Source organism: Pavona decussata, unplaced genomic scaffold, assembly GCF_977016875.1.
Source record: "Pavona decussata unplaced genomic scaffold, jaPavDecu1.1 SCAFFOLD_93, whole genome shotgun sequence".
Taxonomy (NCBI): Eukaryota; Metazoa; Cnidaria; class Anthozoa; order Scleractinia; family Agariciidae; genus Pavona; species Pavona decussata.
Genome location: NW_028145510.1, coordinates 1,267,384 through 1,287,394, shown reverse-complemented (window position 1 = coordinate 1,287,394; position 20,011 = coordinate 1,267,384). Strand labels below are relative to the sequence as shown.

The 20,011-nt window shown below is 38.8% G+C and overlaps 2 protein-coding genes across 6 annotated transcripts in view; both read right to left on the bottom strand.

Annotated features, from left to right (window-relative positions):
- Positions 1–10,870, bottom strand: part of LOC146473502 (contactin-associated protein 1-like) — a 160,847-nt gene extending 149,977 nt beyond the window's left edge. The window contains exons 1-2 of one of the 2 annotated variants that reach the window (XR_014866361.1): positions 10,324–10,870; positions 8,477–9,405 (exon numbers count right to left, since the gene is read on the bottom strand). Coding sequence is in view for 1 of the 2 variants with exons in the window: in XM_085118149.1 (XP_084974275.1) it covers positions 10,324–10,825 (502 nt within the window). In the remaining variant the exon portion in view is untranslated. The remainder of the gene's footprint in view (positions 1–8,476; positions 9,406–10,323) is intronic. The other variant, XM_085118149.1, reaches the window with a different exon arrangement.
- Positions 10,871–13,316: 2,446 nt separating this feature from the next.
- Positions 13,317–20,011, bottom strand: part of LOC146473494 (contactin-associated protein 1-like) — a 131,524-nt gene continuing 124,829 nt past the window's right edge. The window contains exons 1-3 of one of the 4 annotated variants that reach the window (XM_085118167.1): positions 15,892–15,957; positions 15,535–15,549; positions 13,317–13,913 (exon numbers count right to left, since the gene is read on the bottom strand). In XM_085118167.1, the coding sequence (XP_084974293.1) occupies positions 13,317–13,913; positions 15,535–15,549; positions 15,892–15,942 (663 nt within the window). In that variant the 5' untranslated portion in view covers positions 15,943–15,957. Of the gene's footprint in view, positions 13,942–14,098; positions 14,113–15,534; positions 15,550–15,891; positions 16,245–20,011 lie in introns of those variants that run through there. The other 3 variants (XM_085118168.1, XM_085118165.1, XM_085118166.1) reach the window with 3 other exon arrangements.

Genomic DNA, 20,011 nt, shown 5'->3' with positions numbered 1-20,011 from the left:
ACGGAGTTTGGACTTCCCATAAACCACTACGATCATAAGGAGCGACTGGCGACGAGTCTGTGAATGGCGAGAAAAAATTGCCAACACGTGACCACAAAAAAATGAAAGATTTTGTAAATGTATGCCGCGTTACATCGTCAGTGAGACCAAAAGTAAGATTCCATCAGTTAAACTTGTTTCATCTGTGTTTAGTGTTGTTTTTTGTACGGCTCCTTAAGGTAGATCATTTGATTTAATGATTCGATGTAGTGTATAAATAACGATGATGACGACGTTGATATTGTTCAAGACTTCGTTTTCTTAGCTGATCTCCTTTCAGCACTATTCTCTACTGATCATGCATGATGATTTTTAGATAATTCTAAAATAGTCTTGCCAGGTAGAGTGATCCCTAATAGTAATCAATTGAAGTTATTTTAAGGGTTTGGCGGTGCTTCGTTCTCGCATTTTATTTTGAACATTTATGGAGAAATAGCCTTCTCGATGAACAATGATAACTTTAATTTGTCAACGATGAAGGAAACCATTCTACAATCGAACGAGATCAGTAGAATTACAATATAGTAAAGCTAAACATAGCCAAGGAAAATGAGAACACTTTCAGGAAGTCCGTATGGCGAGAAGGAGATAAATAAAATGTTGAAATCGTTCGTGAGTTCAAAACACAAACATGGCTGAGCCACAGCTGTAAAGGGTATTATTCTGCCTTTAATTTATAGTTGTATCTAAGTAAGATTGACAACTTGCATAAGTGAGATGAAATTTGATATACCATTTAGTGAGCATTAAGGTTAATTTCCAGTTCTTGTTAAAATTTAATTTTTGCCGAAAGCTCAGTTAAAGAATTCTCAGGAGCCTGAGTGGGATCGGAACCGCTACACTTGGATGAGATCTACATTAACTGAGAGGCAGTTAAGTAAATATCTGCTTGGGTAAACCAAAAATTGCGGGAGAGAGTGCTGAACAGGAAATTAACACGAGGACGAAAACGTGAATGGAATCCATTGCCCCTTCTTCCGTTAAATATCTCATCTCCTGTCGTTGCAAGCTCTACAAGTCAGCAGCAAATCGTGTCACAATTTCATTTTCACTGTTGAAGAATCAGGCAATGTGGAGTTCTCGCCCAAATTTTTAGAAAACACTAAGTTTGACGAGCTCTTTTAATTTATGGAGACCATTTATTTTCAGCTGGTTTTGTTGTTTGTCCTAATGTGTGCTAATAAGGCTGAACACAATTAAATGTAAACTCATAGACACATGATGGCATCCTTATACGTCAATATATACCTCCTTCGGATGTTGTGAATATTCATATACATAAAATACATAAAATTTTACCACCATATGTGTGTTGTTTCATGCAGTTTCATTTAAAGTTCAATCCGTTATTTGGAATTTGAAAAAACAACATCAACAACAACAACAACAACAAATCAACATTATTGTCGATAACAGATGAAGGAAATGCATGGTTTCGCAAGTTTGTAATGTATAGGACTGCGTGCTACTTACAGTGTGCTGGAAACACTTTTAAAATTGCTTTTTCGCGCATTATGATAAAACTACTATTCTTATTTCATTCGTGTACAGACTAAAATAATTTAAATTTGGCCTAAAAAAATCGTCCAAATCCTCCTTATAATTCTTGTTAACTAGTTTTAAATCCATGATATGATTTTTCTGATAACTGCTTACCGATCAAAACTGCATAGCAATCAAACTACTAAACTGGTAGTTACATCTGCGATATTAAGAGCCTTCCTCTGGATAAAAAAGAGGAAAGGTAAAATGTATTTTTTTTTTATCTACGGAGCCCCAAGGAGCTCTCGCCTGGTTGAATTGCAATTTGGAAGCCATTTATTTGCCTCGAACCAAACTTTGGGTACTCTGGCAATCTCGATTTTAGTTAAGTTTCTTCACGAAGAATTGCTGTTGCCAGGGGTTCTTTTTTTTTTTTTGTCAATTAATATAGGTCAGTCGGAGAACGTGCAGCATACTTGTGACACCTTCATTTATTAACTTTACAATTTGCCACGACTTTTTCCGTTCTGAAAAAGTGAATATGTAAATATGAGTGTCTGTATTTGAGTCCCGCCAATGCATGTCTTCCTTCAAGGGCTAATAATTAGCAATTTAACGTAATTCCCTTGTTTTTCTGTAGAATCCAAGTCACTGCGCGGGGTAACTATCTTCTGTTTTTGAGCTTTTCAATTTCGTGTGGGTTTGTTGACTTATTTTGCGAATTTGTTTTTACGAAATCTAACCGAACATTCTACAGGATTGGCTGGATGTCAATGCTGAGTGAAATTCTCGGAAAGGAATTATTTAAGTTGCCCTATTTACTGATTTTAGAAGAAAAATGGAGTGTGTTTTTAGATAGGCTCGATTACCAGCCGCTGTTCGGGAAAATGAACCAGCGCTCACCCCCTCGAAGAGAAAGGCCGGACCCAAGGGAATGGCGGAGATCGAGCCTAGTTTTTAGATTCAAGCAAGGCAAAACCCCAACCCCCTGGGTCTACTGGATGACGATCCTCAGCCAAAAGCAAAGCAACGAAGAAGTACTTTGGCTACTGTCAACTGTCTGTAAGAGTTCTTTTGAGACTGGAAGAGATTAGGGTTGGGATGTCGACGAAGTACCTCAAGTAGGTGGTGAATGTTCAAGTTCAAGTTTATTAAAAAATGTTAACAAAATTCAAAGACAACACCAACCCGCAAGTAGCTAGAGCTAATCTAGGCGGGTGGTGATTAGACTAATTTACAAGAATAAATTACATTTTACAGAAATCTATATGCAATTTGCCCGTGAGTCATAAAAACATTGAAAAAAAGAAAGAAAAGAAAATAAGTGAACATATGAAGAAAAGAAATATAAATTGCTATACTCTAAATAGATTTAATTACGATCATGTTGTAACTTTCAGTTCTGAAAACTCAGAGATAAGAGTAGGAATGCCAACATAATCATCCTCTTTTATTAAAATATGGAATAACAGGTCTTGCATTTTTCTCTTAAAGCTGTGCTTGGGTAATTTTCGAAGTTCTAAGGGAATACTGTTCCATACTTTAGCCCCAAGTCGAGAAAAAGATTTAGATTGTTGGTTTAGTCTCGAATATTTAATGTGGTAGTTACCAGTTGAGGAGAATCTCGTATTATAATTATGTGTCTCTCTTGAAAAGTAAAAAAGATTAGAAATATTACACGGTGCTAATTTATTAAAAACATCATGCATTAGAGTCGAGATGTCCACCTTCTTGCTTAAACTTAGACTTAGCTAGCACTACACAAACTCGCGAATTCATAAATGTTATTTGTATTGTACTGCACCTCGAGCTGTCCTGGATAGGACTTTGCAATGTGTGTATGTTGATGTATAAAATCAGTTGTGGCTTTTACAAGGTCCTGTGACACAAACGTTTTTATTAATGTCCGGTTGTGACTGGTTTCTAGTGTATTTGTTCGCTAAGACTCCCAAGCATTTTTGAGAGCTAATTTTAAGCAACAGTATTTGTAGAAAGCCTTAAAATACAAAACAAAGTATGGAATTTTTTTTCCAAATTGAAGGTTAATTACTCATACCGGTACGGCAATGAGTCACGGTTTCGGCTCTGATTTTTCTTTACGCGTACCTTTTGTGCATGGCCGCGTTAGATCTGGGTACGAGTTGATGGATGCTTTACAATGCGTGATTCGCCGTTGTTTTGCATGAAGAAGCGACGCATTTTGGGTACTTTTCAATTGTATTGCTGGTTTACATAAGTGTTTGCCCTCGATTCACGTAGTAATAATGGTGGTACGAACTTTGTCCTTATGTTCAACTTGAATGGAGAAGTAAACCATAAATGCAAGCGAGAGACACTGTGGCTTTCACTGCTTATTACTTACTATAATTTCTTCGCTGAAGTATAAACGCTTGGTGCTACACCAGTTTCCGGGAAGAGGGGAGGGGGAGGGGCACCAGTTCCTGCAGTTCTGCCGAGGAAGAAGCAAATAAAGTCCTAGTATCACTACCATAAAGTGGCAAATTAAAGCTCATAAAATCTAAGCCTATTCGATCGGCGCAGGCTTGAAATAATAATAAAAAAAACATATACACACATCATAACATTTCACTGTATTTATTACCGTCAGTTAATTACATATGATTTTCACTTCAGCAATGCAAGAAAACACAGTACAATTATATGTAAGCTCCTCGGTTCCGTATCGTGCATTTTGAAAACTCTCAGGACGAAAAATGTTTAAAAAAAGAAACAAACTACGCATAAAATATCTGAAACACTGACTTAAATTCGCAAATTACCAAAATAAAATAGCAATAATTTTAAATTATAACCAACCCCGAACTAGGCATGCTTTCCTCTCAACCTGTCTGTTGACCCTTTGGGTTTTGATTTGCAGGTCTTTTACCCTTGCACGTTCTCCGGTTTTATTCCATTAGCCGAGAGGTAAAGGCGACAAATCGGTTTTAAAAATAGAAACTCTTGGTGTTTTAAAATTTTTAGATCGACGACATATATGCTTCCTAATAAGCATAAAGTTGAAAAATTAATGACTAAAATAAATCATTTACCTGGGACGCGAAATTATCCAGACAACAAACTTTTTTATTTTAGTATTTGTAGTGGTTCTAAAGTCAAAATGCGTATTTAGACTCAAAATCTGCCTTTCCATCCTTGACCAAAACAATATTTTAGTTCACTTGTGCTCTCTGAAAACGACACGAAATCCTATGTATACTTCCGTTGTCAGGTTTTTATTCCACTGCTCTAGGCAATCTATTTTATTTGAATTTTCGGATCCGTGTAGAGTTTGTTACCCCATATTTCAGCAAACGCCAAGATACTCCAAGATACTTTTTCTGCAATTTATCTGGAAAATATTTGATATGGACGGTTTGTGTACATTGTCTTTGATCTTACCATGGCAACCAATTTTTCGCAGGAAGTTTTTTCATAAAAATTGAAGATCCAACAACAACAACAACAACAACAATACTTTATTCCACCCCATTATAATTACAATAGAAAATATAAATATATACATAGAATAGATGAAAGGGGTGCTGGCTGCCCGAAATAACCTAGAAGTTAAAAATGCCAGGCAGCCAGCTGTAAGAAAATATATTTAAATGTTAAGGTCAGGGACACAAGAACAAACACACATAAATACACACAAAAATGAAGGAATATTCGTTTTATTGCTCACACTTTTATATTCTTCGATCATGTCAGTGTTCTTTAATTGGTTTTCATTACTTTACGTTCAATTTTGGCGATTTCCTGAAGTTTTGGGGAAAATCCAGAAACCCAAGAGTATCCAAGATGGCTGCTATTTTACAATCATAACGAAATTACCAGGTCATATGACATCATCACAAAGAAAACGTCTTTTGACGTACTATCCATCCTCCAAGTCTTATAGTTTTCATCTTTGCGAAGTTATGGAGGTGTAAGGGAAATACGCCCCCCTCCCCTCCCAGAAGCCAAATTAAAAAAAGCCTGGTCTAGATAGGGCTAAGAAATGAGAGTTTCTTGGACCATTCAGAGAACACAATGCGTGCAGAACCGATGACTATTTCTGACATGGTTTCTATCAAAGACAGTGGATGTCAGTGACCCGGATGTAATCACTGCAAACAATGGAACATCCTATGCAGGTTTTGTGCCTAAAAGAATCTCTTTTTCTACAGGTCACTCGCTCACTCACTCATGCCCATATGCCGGCTTGGCTTGTAGGGCAGCAACAAAATTATGCCACTCTTGTCTGTCCCTGGCCAACCTCTGAATGGTTTCCCAGGTATGATGTAAGGTCTTCAGTTCTGCTTCCACAGTCCGACGCCAGGTGATCTTGGGTCGTCCTCGCCTGCGTCTCCCCTCTGGTGTCCAGTGAAGGGCTGTGCGAGTGATGTTGTCTTGCTCCCGTCGCATGACATGGTTGGAGATGGTTTCAGGCCAGAATATACGTAGGATTCTTCTAAGGTTTTTCGTGTGGAAGGTGGACAGCTTGCTGAGGTCGCTCTCTGTCATCCTCCAACATTCCGAGCCGTACAGTAGGGTGGAGATTACACAACAGTCTTAGTTTGGTCTTGGTGCTGTACTGGGATGACTTCCAAACGTTGTTCATCATTCTAAACGCATTTCTGGCCTTACTGAGGCGGTTCTTAATGTCCATGCCTGCCCCACCGTCATGTCTGACAGTGCTCCCAAGGTATGTAAATTCTTCGGTCGTTGGTAGATCTTCTCCATTTACTGTGAACGGTGATGGGTTTGATACGTTCAGCATCATTACCTCCGTCTTCTTCTGGCTGATCTTCAAGCCTACTTGCTGTGCAAAGGTATTTAGACGGGACGTCTTCTCCTGCATGTGCTGGTGGGTATGCGACATGAGTGCTAGATCGTCCGCAAAGTCCAAGTCTTCAAGTTGTGTCAAGAGGGTCCATCTGATGCCTCGCGCTTGGTCTGCTGTTGTCTGCCTCATCACCCAGTCGATTGTCAAGTTGAAGAGCATCGCAGACATACACCGGTCTTCACGCTGAAGCTGGTCTCGTCGCTTCCTACCCTGCATGTGAAGTTGTTGTAGAAACTCTTGATGACAAGAACAATCTACTGCGGTATTCCATATGCCCTGAGCATTCTCAGGGCATATTTTCTACAGGTATTGTTTACAAAATGTTGTTGACCTTCTTGTATTTTTATGAAAAGTATCAGTTTATGGATTGATTGTCTACAGTTATTAGTTTAAAAACGTCGTTGCTCTTCTCAGTTGTATGTTTATGGAACTTAGCTATAATTAAATATTTGATGTGGCTTCTGAGTGAACAAATCTATAGTGTTCAGAGAGGGGACTTAAGCCCGGGACCTCCGAATTAAAAGTCGGAACCTACCGCCATATTCCATACCATATTCCATAGCATATTCCATATTCCATAGGCCATACCGGCACATTATTCTTATTTATTTGAGTCAATTAACGAACTGATCAGCGGCTAAAAAAAACTCATGGTGAACAGTGAATTCGCTTTTATGTGATAGACGTATCTCGTTACATAACAGCTTTAATGAAACTCTTACAGCGTTTTTATTACAATCAAATTGGTAAGAAATGTTTAATCTTGCTTCGTGGAGAAATTTCAAAGCGACAGTTATCTCATTTCCTGGTTTCTTGCTAACATTTGTTAATGACACGTTCGATAGAAATGTAACCCTGTTAATCGAATTTCACAATTTCCACCTCTCGTTTGTGAAACACAAACTGGATTACGGCCAATATATTTTAACCGATTTTCATGGACAACGGATAGAACTTTCCACTGATATGTAGAAGAGCCTGTGAGAACGAGCCACTTTTACAATTTATTCCTTTGAAGGTGGGCTAAATCACATGTTGCTCAAAGTAAATAAACATTGTGCCTATAGATTTCACACAGTAATTAAAGCTTATGATTGCAATTCATCACATTGTAAACGCGGAGGGTCATCATTTATAGCTAGCGAATTAGGACGTTTTGAATGATCTGTATTATCCAAAACTAACATCTGCAAGTTTTGCAAAATTCACGATCTCGCCAGTGGGAAATTTAGCGAAATCTATCTAGTAGATAAGAATTGAATATGAGGTGCTTATGGATAGTCGGTCTTAAACTTACTTCCTGAGCAAACGCAAGCGATCTTCGCCTAAAATAGCCTAATTTATAATTTATGTGTATTTGGAGACACCAAAAACGCAGAAACCCTTTTAGCCTAACATAGAAAAATGCTGGTTCTTAATTTAACAAAAGATGATAGATTCTAAGCTCAGTAAAAAAAAAAAAGATGAAATATAGATCTATGTTGTCGTGAGCGTGGGACAGGGGCTTTCACTCATGTATAGATTTACTAAATAAGAAGATAATTCAAGGCAAAACAGCGGATAAACATTCAGCTTTTAATTGAGTCTTCTTTCTATGGCTTGTGATTAACAATTGCTTAAGCTGCACGTTCAGCGTTTTTAGTCTTCCTTACATACGCAGCTAAATTTCATGTTTTACTTTCAGCTAGCATTTTTACAGCAAATTAAATTCCCGGATTTTGCAGTTACTACCAACTTATCTCCTGATGCCTGATAATGTTTTTTTTTTTACAAGTTTGCATTTAAAGGAAAAATATTAGACTACGTGTTTGTCAGAAACTCAAATTAGCTACAAATAGGCGGCTCACAAAACTTCGCAGGCTGAGCTATTAGATGTAAAATTGTACATCACGTCATGGCGACCATGTTGGTGGTTAGGAACAAACGATGTAAGCAAATTTTCTTTTGTTTTAGTAGCAACATGGCAGTAATGCAAACCACCTATATCAAACACAAGGCAGAACGAGAACCGAGAACTAGATTGAAAAAACGAGGCAAAAACGTGCTCAATTTTTTTAACAACTACGAGATGTCGGGATTAAACGTTCTTTCGAATGTTTGATATAGCTCACTCAAACCATTAACAACTCTTAGAGAAATTCAAATAAAATGTTGCCCATATTTTATGATAATTTAGATCACATTTCGAAACCTCCGTGATTTTCATTTCTTTTATTTTCATGAATTATTAATGACTTTAAGACGTTCACACGAAAGTTCTACGTTTTTGCTAAAAACCTTAGCATAGACAAATGCTTTAACACACTGAAGATATTAGCGTTTGCAGGTACCATAGTACTTCAATTTTCCCAATGTATGGTAAGATTACCCAGACAGAGAGAATGTTATCAAGATACACTAATGTAAAGAAGCAGAAACATAAGATATTTGTGTTTATACGCTACCATAGCACTTCAGTTTCCCCAACGTATGGTAACCTTGCTCGCCGCTACGGCCAGTATCGCCAAACCTGAGCTGTCTAACAGGAAGATGAGACTTGTCTGTAAGGAGACCGCTGTCCTCCCGCCACACGCCATCATTCTTGTCACAGTTACATCCATCTCCGGAGTCTGCACAGGAGTTGTTCATCCCGCATGCGCACCTGCCACTCTCAGAGGCTCCGCCCCAGTAGGTCATATAAGTACAATCACGTGACACCCACCACCCATGCATATTGTGAAGCAAGACGGAATTCTTGCACTCATACTTGATAAACTGTTCACAGTGCAAGGAGACTGTGGTGAGGCTCGCCAGCTGAGACAGACTCGCTTCCGTGTAGTGAATATCAAGTAAATAACTCCCCATGTCTTCATATCCGTTTACCCATGTTCTGTTTTCACTATCGTGACTGATGACTGTCACGCCAACTCCATTCTTATCAGTCATATTGCAGTAAGCTATGAATGGCTCTAGACCTCCCACGCCATCTGGATCAATGATGTAATTGCCTTGCTGTGCTGTAGGATGGAGCCTCTTCAAATCACTGCAAGACTTTAGCATAAACATCGCGTCGTTGCCTGTAGAAGTAACCAACAAAAAATCCGAATAAATATTACTTGTTGAATGACGTCATAACATGAAACGGCAACAGTTCTCCCGTCAGATTAAGCGTTGGAAAGAAGCCAATTTGGTCCCGGGAAAACAGAGGGCAGAGATCAGTTGGCGAGAAGCCGCTGAGCCAACCAAAATTCTGAACTAGCATTATCCAATGGGCCAGCTTTTAATAAAAATCTATATACCCTAACTGTGTATAAAGTTCCAGTTTACCGCCTTCATTAATGTACCATACTTGGAATCATACTTTTCGAATACACGAGGCTTTCAGAATTTCACAACCCCTCCCCCTCCCCATCGCGCGGGTGTGAAAGTATTCAAAAAATTTGGCAATATAATTTTTTTTTATGTTGAATCGGTTTATCTCTTCTCCAAACCTTATAATTTCATTTAAATAAATGTAAATATATAAAACATGTATTTCGAACTGCGAATGAAGTAATTTGCATTTACTTTGACGAAGGATAACATTGCTTAGAGTTCATAGACTTTTTGCCAGTGAAATGTCTTTGTCCGTATTCGTTCTGTTGTAAACCGGTCAAACCGGGACACTACAGTGTATTACGGTCTCATATTTTGCGCGGTCTCTTGACCTTATTTGGTGAAATAACGTAATGGTGTAATAATAATTAAACATATTTGGCCTTTTCTCGCGGTCAAAATTTGTTGACGTCATCATACATGATTTGTATTGTGAGTTCTTCCTTCTAAGGTAGCAGCCAAGAGAGATGTTGATCTGGCCTAAGCTTTTCTTACACGACAATGACTGCTGTAGGTTTTCATTCTTTAAATTTGTCTCAGCAGAAAAGTTGGTCAAACTGATCCTGGCAAATATAAATACTCATACGCATTAACATATGATATATGAGTTTATACAGTACCATAGCATTTCAGTTTTCCCAGTGTGTAGTAACCTTGCTCGCTGCTATTGCCAGTATCCCCAAACCTGAGCAGTTTAACTGGAAGATGTGACTTGTCTGTGAGGAGACCGCTGTCCTCCCGCCACACGTAATCATTTACATCACAGTTACAACCATATATGGAGTCTGCACATGAGTTGTTCATCCCGCATGCGCACTTCCCATTCTGAGAGGCTCCGCCCCAGTAGGTCATTTGAGTTGAATCACGTGACACCCACCATCCGTATGATTCGTTGTTAAACCACAAATGCGAATGATAACACTCATACTTGATAAACTGTTCACAGTGTGAGGAGACCCTGGTGAGACTCGTCAGCTGAGACAGACTCGCTCCTGTGTAATGAATGTCACGTGAGTAACTCCCTTTGCCTTCATATCCTCTCACCAATGTTCTTCTTTCACTGTCGTGACTGATGACTGTTACGCCAACTCCGTTCTTGTCAAACATATCGCAGTAAACCATAAATGGCTTCAGACCTCCGTCGCCATCTGGATCAATAGTATAATTGCGTTGTTGTGCTCTAGAATTCAAATTCTTCAGGTCGCTGCAGGACTTTGGAATGTTTCTATCTGTGGACGTAACCACCAAAAAATGTGAATAAATATCATCTGCTGAATAACGAAACAAAATAAATAATGACTGTACTCCTTCAGATTAAGTCATCGAACGCAGCCAGTGTGACCCCAGGAAAAACCGGACACTGTAATCAGTCTAAATTCGCAACGATATCAATTAATGAGAAATTGTTTACCTATGTGCTCTGACTGCGTCTAAGATTAAACATGGTTTACTGCCTAAATTTTTCACACGAAACTTAAGTTGAACCTACACTAACGGCTACCTCTCTACAACGGCCACTCTTTTTTGTCGCGGCGGACAGTCCATACATTAGCTCTTGTTTAAATGCTGCAGTAAGCATAAATTGTCTACAATGATATAGCGAATGTTGCGAACCTTGCTCGTTTCGTCTTGTTAACATTTTGATTCAAAACATTATTTACGTTTAATTGTGTAGTTTATCTATATATATTATTTAAGATTGGATTGCCATTATAGGCTACAATAAGCATGAACTTGGCACAATAAACATGTTGTACTTCCCGAAAAAAAAGTGTCATATTACACCCCTACCTCCCCATAACGGCCACTCAACTGTACTATAATTTTCGTGGGCGTATACGTAGAAATGTGCCAGCCTTTCAGAATTTCACATCCCTGCGTGCTAAAGGTATCCAGACTTTTTGGCAATATGTTTTGATATTGAACAGTTCAGCTCTTTTTCAGAAATTATTTGGCATTTGCTTTTACGAAGTAAACATGCCTTAAACCTCTTTCATTGGGATCGACCTGAACGATAAAATCGTGATGGAACTCTGTCGTGGGGCTATTTGCCCCACGGCGGAGACCAGGGGTGGCCACTCAGTCAGGTTCGAGCGGAAGCATGTGATAAGGGGGAGCTTCCTGGGACGTGAAGAGGAGAGACCCTGGGAACGAGGTTGTGGGCGGATGTCAGTTTTTCAAATCGATCCCAAAGGAGTTCGATAATTACCGATATGGGTATGCTGTCGATAGCAACGTCGATATTGTGACGGCATCACACAGGATTTGTATTGTGACGTAATCATTCAAAGGGTATCAACGAGTTGAGAATTTCACCCTCAACTTCGATCTAATTCATGACAAGTTTGCATTAGTCTAAGGAAACAACCCGCATGTCTCTCAGTAGCTCTACCGTCCATTTTTTTCTTGCGGCCGCTTGAAGACCTCAGAATCAAACCTCGCTCAGCAAAGCTCTTCGATCAAACAGACAGCTGCAGCGGTACCTTAATTGGAATTTAGCGAACGCACCGATAAATTTATTGAAACGTACGTAACAGTTCCATCAATTGTAATTTCCACAAATCAGTAACCAGCGGTTTCTAGAACAGAAACAAATAAATACACTGAAGCTAACGATTGACTACAAGAATAATGCGAGCGAAAGGCAATAAAAAAACAATACGAACGACAAACGGCGAAAGGACAATATGAACGTACCTGGCAGCTTGGATACATGGAAAACGACAAGAGAAATTGACATGAAGACGATCTGCTTAACATAACTTACTGGCACTAAGCGCCTACGAGAGTGTACCGCTGCCGACTCATTGCCGCCGATGCTGCAACATGAAATATGAGTTAAGCGAACGCCTCGAGCGAGCGAAGAAAACCTGTCGATGGAAGAACGAAGGTAGCTCTGAAAGTGCAGATACAGATTAGCCAACTGCTTTTCTTTGCGATGGGAATGTTTTATTTGAAAATGGCAATGGATTTATTTGTAAAGAAACCGAAGATTCATCAACTACTAACGAGCAACTCTCCGAAAGTCCTCTCAGTGGTGGGAGCTAATTTTAACAACCACTTCGATGGCGACAAGAAAATTAGCTTACAAGTTAATATTCAATGTTGTCCCCCCAGCAGTGAGCTCTTCTTAGTCAATAATTTGAGCTAGTTACCATCAAGAATCCTTATTGAAGTCTTGTATCTTCAGTGAGGTGTTATAACAGGTGACTATAATATAGCTGAGCGGTAATACCGAGTATTTACTTTGATATTCTGATATTCTGTTTGGTTCCATCAAATTGTGGCTTCGTTAGAATTTCGAGTTTCTTGAGTTCTACAGGTAATTTTTCTTGGCGTTTATCATTCAGCTGACTATACTCCTTCACGTGCTCGTTCAAAAACTTCGCCTCCATTTACTTCCTCCCCTGAGATAAACAAACTCGACATACAAAAGACTTTGATGATGTGGGTTCCGATTTAGAAAGTCGCGTAGCATTGGAATTGACAGAAAATTAACCGAAAGCATTGCAAGCCAACTGTTCAGGTTTAAGATTACCGTTTGTTAACAGATGGAGAGAATTATATCAAGATACACTAATGTAAAGACGGCAGAAACATAGGATATTAGCGTTTATACCCTACCATAGCACTTCAATTTCCCCAATGTATGGTAACCTTGCTCGCTGCTATTGCCAGTATCGCCAAACCTGAGTTGTCTAACAGGAAGATGTGACTTGTCAGTGAGGAGACCGCTGTCCTCACGCCACACGCCATCATTCTTATCACAGTTGCATTCATATCTGGGGTCTGCACATGAGTTGTTCATCCCGCATGCGCACCTGCCACATTCAGATGCTCCGCCCCAGTGGTTCATTTGAGTAGAATCACGTGACACCCACCACCCATACATATTGCGAAGCAAGAGGGAATTCTTGCACTCATACTTGATAAACTGTTCACAGTGTGAGGAGACTCTGGTGAGACTCGCAAGCTGATGCAGACTCGTTCCTGTGTAATGAATGTCACGTGTGTAATTCCCCTTGCCTTCACATTCTTTTACCAATGTTCTGTTTTCACTATCGTGACTGATGACTGTCACGCCAACTCCGTTCTTATCAGCCATATCGCAGTAAGCTATGAATGGCTCCAGGCCTCCGTCGCCATCTGGATCAATAGCGTAATTGCCCTGTTTTGCTGTAGGATCGAAATTCTTCAGGTCGCTGCAGGACTTTGGCATAAACATCAAGTTGTTGTCTGTAGAAGTAACCAAATAAAAATCCGAACAAATATCATTTGCTAAATAACGTAATGAAAAGAAACCGTGACAATTCTCCCTTCCTTCAGATTCAAAGCGTTGAAACGCAGCCAATTGTAGAAGGGCTTTTGGAGAATTTAGCTCTGTGGCAGAGCGACAGGTGCCCGGTTACCTTCTGGGATCTTAATTTCTCTTGCGTAAGCTTAGAAAATGGCGGTAAAGATATTACTTTTCGCGACTTTAGAAACTGAAACTCATTTATTATTTTAAAGAACAGAAGGTTTTAAACACCTATGTGATTTGTAAGTAGAAAGGACATGATTGACCAAAGCTGAAAGAGATCTACTTTTTTGAAAAAAGTCTTACAAAAAGGGGAAAACATTCGCTGTAGACTCAAACTGATAGCAATTGATGAGAAACTCATGATCCATGTGTCTACTCTATTTAGTACGTTTACACTTTGAGTTTACTGCGTTCACTTTTCCGAAATAGCTCAGTAACATTATTTTACGCTTACGTAAAAATTCTCCAAACCTTCCAGAATTTCACATTAACCGTGAGGTGAAGGTATGCGAGCTTTTTGGCAATACGTTTTGTCAATGAATAGTTCTCCTCTCCTCTAGAATTATTGCAACATGTGGAGCGCGCGCAGCGAGCGATGGGCAACAGCATAATCAGGGTTTGTAGAGCTAGGATTAATCAGCTTTCTTTTGCATTTTACCACAATGTACTGCGCAACGAATAATTCCATAGATTCGCTCTGACGAAGGGCTAACACTCGAAACGTCAGCATGCGAATCTCTTGTATAGCGAGTAGGGTTGGCGCAGTGGTGAGAGTACTCGCCTCGCACCAATGTGGCCCGGGTTCGATTATCGGACTCGGCGTCATATGTGGGTTGAGTTTGTTGTTGGTTCTCGTCTTTGCTCAGAGAGGTGTTTCTCCGGGTACTCCGGCTTTCCCTTCTTATCAAAACCCAACACTTCCTAATTCCAATTCGATTTGGAAAGTGTCCCCAATTGGTGCTCTGCGCTAAAGACATTGACACTTTTAAGGTTAGAGTTAAAAATAAAGTGATCTATTTATCTATTTATTTATTCATTTATTTATTTATTTTATTTGACGGTGGCCAAATTGCCTCACCAACTCTGTTGATAAAGCCAACGTTTATTTCTACTCTCCCATGCACGCAGTACCATAGTTTCTTCAGAGGAGAAACTAACTTTCTTTTCTAATTGCAAATATAGCTTCGTTTAATTGTTTCCAGGATTAATAAGACGAAATGGATTCTAGCGAATACGAAACGATTTGGTAGCTTACCCATCGATGAATCTTTTTCAAATAGCTCTGAGTTATTTTAACAGTATACGTGTTTTGAATAAATGCAACTTTATGCGCAAAAATGAATGAAAGTGTCGTGCACTTCTTCGGAACCGCTGAACGCTGCTTTATTTTTCACACTAAGCTCCAATTAGTATTCAAATTGTCGAGTTATTCCGTGAAAAGTCGAGACTCAGGGGAAAAAAAACCTATTTATCGAGTGGCCAGACATTAAATGATTTGTTATACAGCCACCGAATAAAAAATAAACACAACTTGAGAATATTGGCCCTCTGTTGTTTTTATACCCTGGGATTTCTTTTTTTGTATGAGAAAAACAAAGGCCCTGCACATGCGTTATCAATTTTGGTACATTTCGTCGCCACATACTCGACCAAACAAAAACGTGAAATGGCCAAATCCAAGTTTTTGTGGAGAACGTGAGCACACGACGGTTAATTTTTCATTCTCCCTCTCAACTTCAACGTCGTTCTCACCTGTTCTGTTATCGGATAGTTGGGATACATTGTACAAGTTGAACGAATTGGAATAATTGCAAAGTTTCCTGGTCGGCCCCTTGGCTGTGTTAAAAGGGAGTAATTAATGCTATTAAATCGCAAACGTTGGTGTTACTTTCTTACCTGAATATCTGGCCATCCCCATATAGCGGACAGGGGCTTCCATGTAGCAGGCCGGACAGGTTTCTCTCGAGTGCGAGTTCAAATCACACTGATTCGTGTCCAGCCAGAAATTGAAGCTCAGGCAACTTGGGTCATCAATGCACAAATCAAGGGAGTCGGAATAGTTGTTTGTGACGCTGGAGCTGTAGTTTTTGTAAAAGAGAGCGAATCCTCGCTGAGATCTTTCTCCTCGACACGATTCACTTCTGGCTTGTGTGACATGAAACAGCGACAGGCAACACGCGAGAACGAAATAGAGTCGACTCATTTCCCTTTCATGCCTTTTCATCTTTCTGTTGAACGTTTCTGGTGAGCGCCAAAGAACAAAGTTAATTTGAATCACTGTTTCCTGTAATATTTGCCTTATGTAGTCTAATATTTGCTAAATATCCTTATCAACACATGAATATATATTCTTTCCGACAGCTCGAGTCCCGCCGAGCTGTCGTATTTTAGAGAGCTCGTGGGAACAGAATTACCAAATATATACTTTATTTATCTCACTTCGAGAAGCTACTTGCCTTGAAATTAAGAAAGGTATGCCGGGTTATTGAAGGTAGAACGTGCAGCGTTGTGACGTTTTTCAAAAAGAAAATTAAATCATCGTTATTTAGTTGTAAAGTAATCATTAATAATTGAAATAGCAATCAGTTCAGTGTATGGCAGGTACACGTGTTTGCAGGGAAGTGTGTTTAATTTCTTCCTACGTCGTTAAGGGGGATAAAATATAAACTGGGTTCAAACTGTGAGACTTTTTGTTTTACAGCGCATTGCAGTACATGCTTTCGAGTGATAAATTTAAAATTTAAATGAAAAGTACATCAACGGGCGCCTCTCGTTAATTAATACACTTCCTTGCTAAGGTTTTTATTGTTTGATTTGACCCAACATTTCGAGGTAAAGAAAGCAAGTTATCAGCATTTGTTAAACTTTTTCCGCGTGTCATATACCGTGAATGCCATTTTAATTTCCCCTGGGTGTTATTTACTTTAATTTGGCGAAGTCAAGCATATATAAGGCTTGACTCCGGTTAATAATTTGTCATATTAGTATTTGGACGGAAAGCAGTTGTCCAATTCCTTTGAAACTTAGCAAACAGTTTGTTTTCGGCATCCTTATCGGGTCCTACATGAGTTATTTTATTGAGTTTTAGTCACGCGACCTGAAAACGACTTCTAACGTTTATGAACTTAAGTGAAAAATGGGGTACAGAAAGCTACATTACATCAATCTTTTTTCGATAATTTCTAGTAAAGCTTTTATCAATTCCGCCTTTTAATGATTTCCACGCGCTAAGGGAAAATAGGACACAAAAAGAGAGATCAATATAAAAATCTCCGCTTTAAAGGTGGGGTGACATAGGTACGGTTATACTGAACATTTTACTGGTGATTTTGACAAAAGGTTTTGAAACTTTGAAGTATTACGTTCCCCATTTACAAAGACAAGTCATGTGACATCATCAGCCAAGGATTGTCACGTGACACTTGGCAAGACTTCCGTTCGATCAAGGAAGTCCGACAATTTTAGAAATTAATTTTACTTGGTTGTGTGAGTTCTTTTATCAACGGAGAGTAGGAGGTTGTTACCAAGCCAAGTTGCTTGAGAACTTTAAAATTACGCAAAAAAATTTTCCACCAGTTTTGCCCGATATTTGCTCCACGAAAATACTAACGCAAAGAGGATTGTCTGAAACGACTTAAGCCTCATGTTATTTACCTTCAACGCCATCTAGTAAAATTGTAATTAGTTTCTAGAGTTGTTAGGCATCATTTTTGTCTTTTGATCTGTGTATTTAGTAATGGTAATTATGGCAATCAGCTGGTAATTATGGTAATGGTAATTAGAAGTAAGTATGGTAATCACATGTATAGTAATTATGGAACTCAGCTTTTACAGCAGTTATAACTTAAACTAACAACAAAAAGCAATTTATTTGCAGCGTACCAAACTTTCGTTTGGTTAATTTTCTTCACGAAGAATTGTTGTTGCCTTGTGTTTCTTTTATCCTTTTTGTTAATAGGCCATTTCCGAGTTGCTGTGAACTTCATTATAAAAGCGAGGATAAGTGCAAAGATTTTATTATGAAAATTAGTTTTCATTCATATGCAAAAAGGACTAATTTTTATGTGAAAAACTTTTGCACTTAGCCTCGCTTTCTTAATGAGGGTCACAGCAACTCGGAAATGGACGTGAAAACTGCAAAGGACCGCGAACGATAATGCTGTCAGTTGACGTAGGATCTACAAGAGACCTAATCAGCCAAAAATAAACTGTAACACAAACTGCAAGGCTGATACTACGTGAAAGAGTTGACTTTGCGAGACAACAACCCGACAGAAACCGACAAAACAGGGCTGCAACCGTGGACAGCTGTTTCGTTCTTATTGGAACTCGTCAGCACGGTGTAGCAGTTCTATATGAAACCAGCGACAGGGCCAGCTCAAATAAAATGCAACAAAACCCATGTCCTATCAAGTTTCGTACTTTGAACCTGCCCGCTCCCCGAATCACGCGTTGCCACACCACGTGCCTCAGGGAGAAAGCAGACAAAGCATCGAATTCCTGTCTCGCAAAGTCAACTGAATGTAGATGGCCAAAACCATCTTAACATTGAAACGCATGGACAAAACCATGCTTAAAAGGCACAGCATATCGGATCTGTAAAGACCTACGGCCCCAAAAAATAAAGTAGACGTGAAAACTGCAAAGGACCGCGAACGATAATGCTGTCAGTTGACGTAGGATCTACAAGAGACCTAATCAGCCAAAAATAAACTGTAACTCGGAAATGGCCTATTAATAGAGTTCAGTAGACAAAGTGCAGCATGCTCAACGACACCTTCATATATTAATTTTACAGTTTGATGTGATTTTTCCGTACTGTAAAAGTGAATATCTAAATATGAGTGTCTGTATTTGAGTCCCGCCAGTACATGTCTAGCCACGTGTGACACATCCCAAAATATATATATTTAGCCAAGCCTAAAAGCGGAGGTCCACAATTCCTTTTTAATAGCATTTATATACATGCTAGTCTGCTTATTGTATGAACGCAATAACGTTACAAATTCTTCATCCCGCCTTGAGTTATATATATCAAGCAAACTTTTTACGCGTCAGCGGAAAATGTTTTGAACCATAAGCTGTTCTTGTTGATCGTGCGAGATCACATTGCTGAATTCCGATGACCTTCGAGAGTATAAAACACTTGTGGATGAAAAAAATTACGCTCTCTCTCAAATATTTCTCCTGTTGAAATTATTAATGCATTTGTTAAAGTTTAAAATGCGTACAATAAAGAAAATTTGGCTCCCACGTAATGTTTCCACGCGTGCAATTTGGCCGCTCGGATAAAAATAAAATATTTGTTTCAAAATTTATTTCTTTGTAAATATTCCTTGTACAGAAATATTTATAGTCTCATAATAAACGTTACAAGAAAAGAAATAAAGAAAAAAATAATGTTTGGTTATGGTTCGAAATATTTGAACGTTTACTTTAAAATTAGGGCGTACTGCATGTTCACAAATATGCACTGCGAATGACGAGCACAAAATGTTCAAAACAATTAATGACTCTAGGAATATTTCTCCTAAATAAATAATTCTAGTCTCTAACTAAAATTTAAGAAAAGAATACAGGAAAAATAATGTTTGGTTGTGGCCCGAAATATTTCAGTGAGCGCTTAAAACGAATTACACAAGTCCAGCACAAAATGTTCAAAACAATTCATAACTCTGTGAATATTTCTCGTACAGAAATAATTCTAGTCTCTAAGTAAACGTGAACAAAAGGAGAATACAGGAAAAATAATGTTTGGCTGTGGCCTGAAATATTTCAGTGAGCGCTTTAATTTAAAATTAGAGCGTGTTTACAAAACTTATGCACTGCGAATTGCAATTGCGAAAGAATTACTCAAGTCCGACACAAAATGTTCAAAACAATTCATAGCTCTGTGAATATTTCTCTTACAGAAATAATTCTAGTCTCTACGTAAACGTTAACAAAAGGAGAATACAGGAAAAATAATGTTTGGCTGTGGCGTGAAATATTTCAGTGAGCACTTTAAT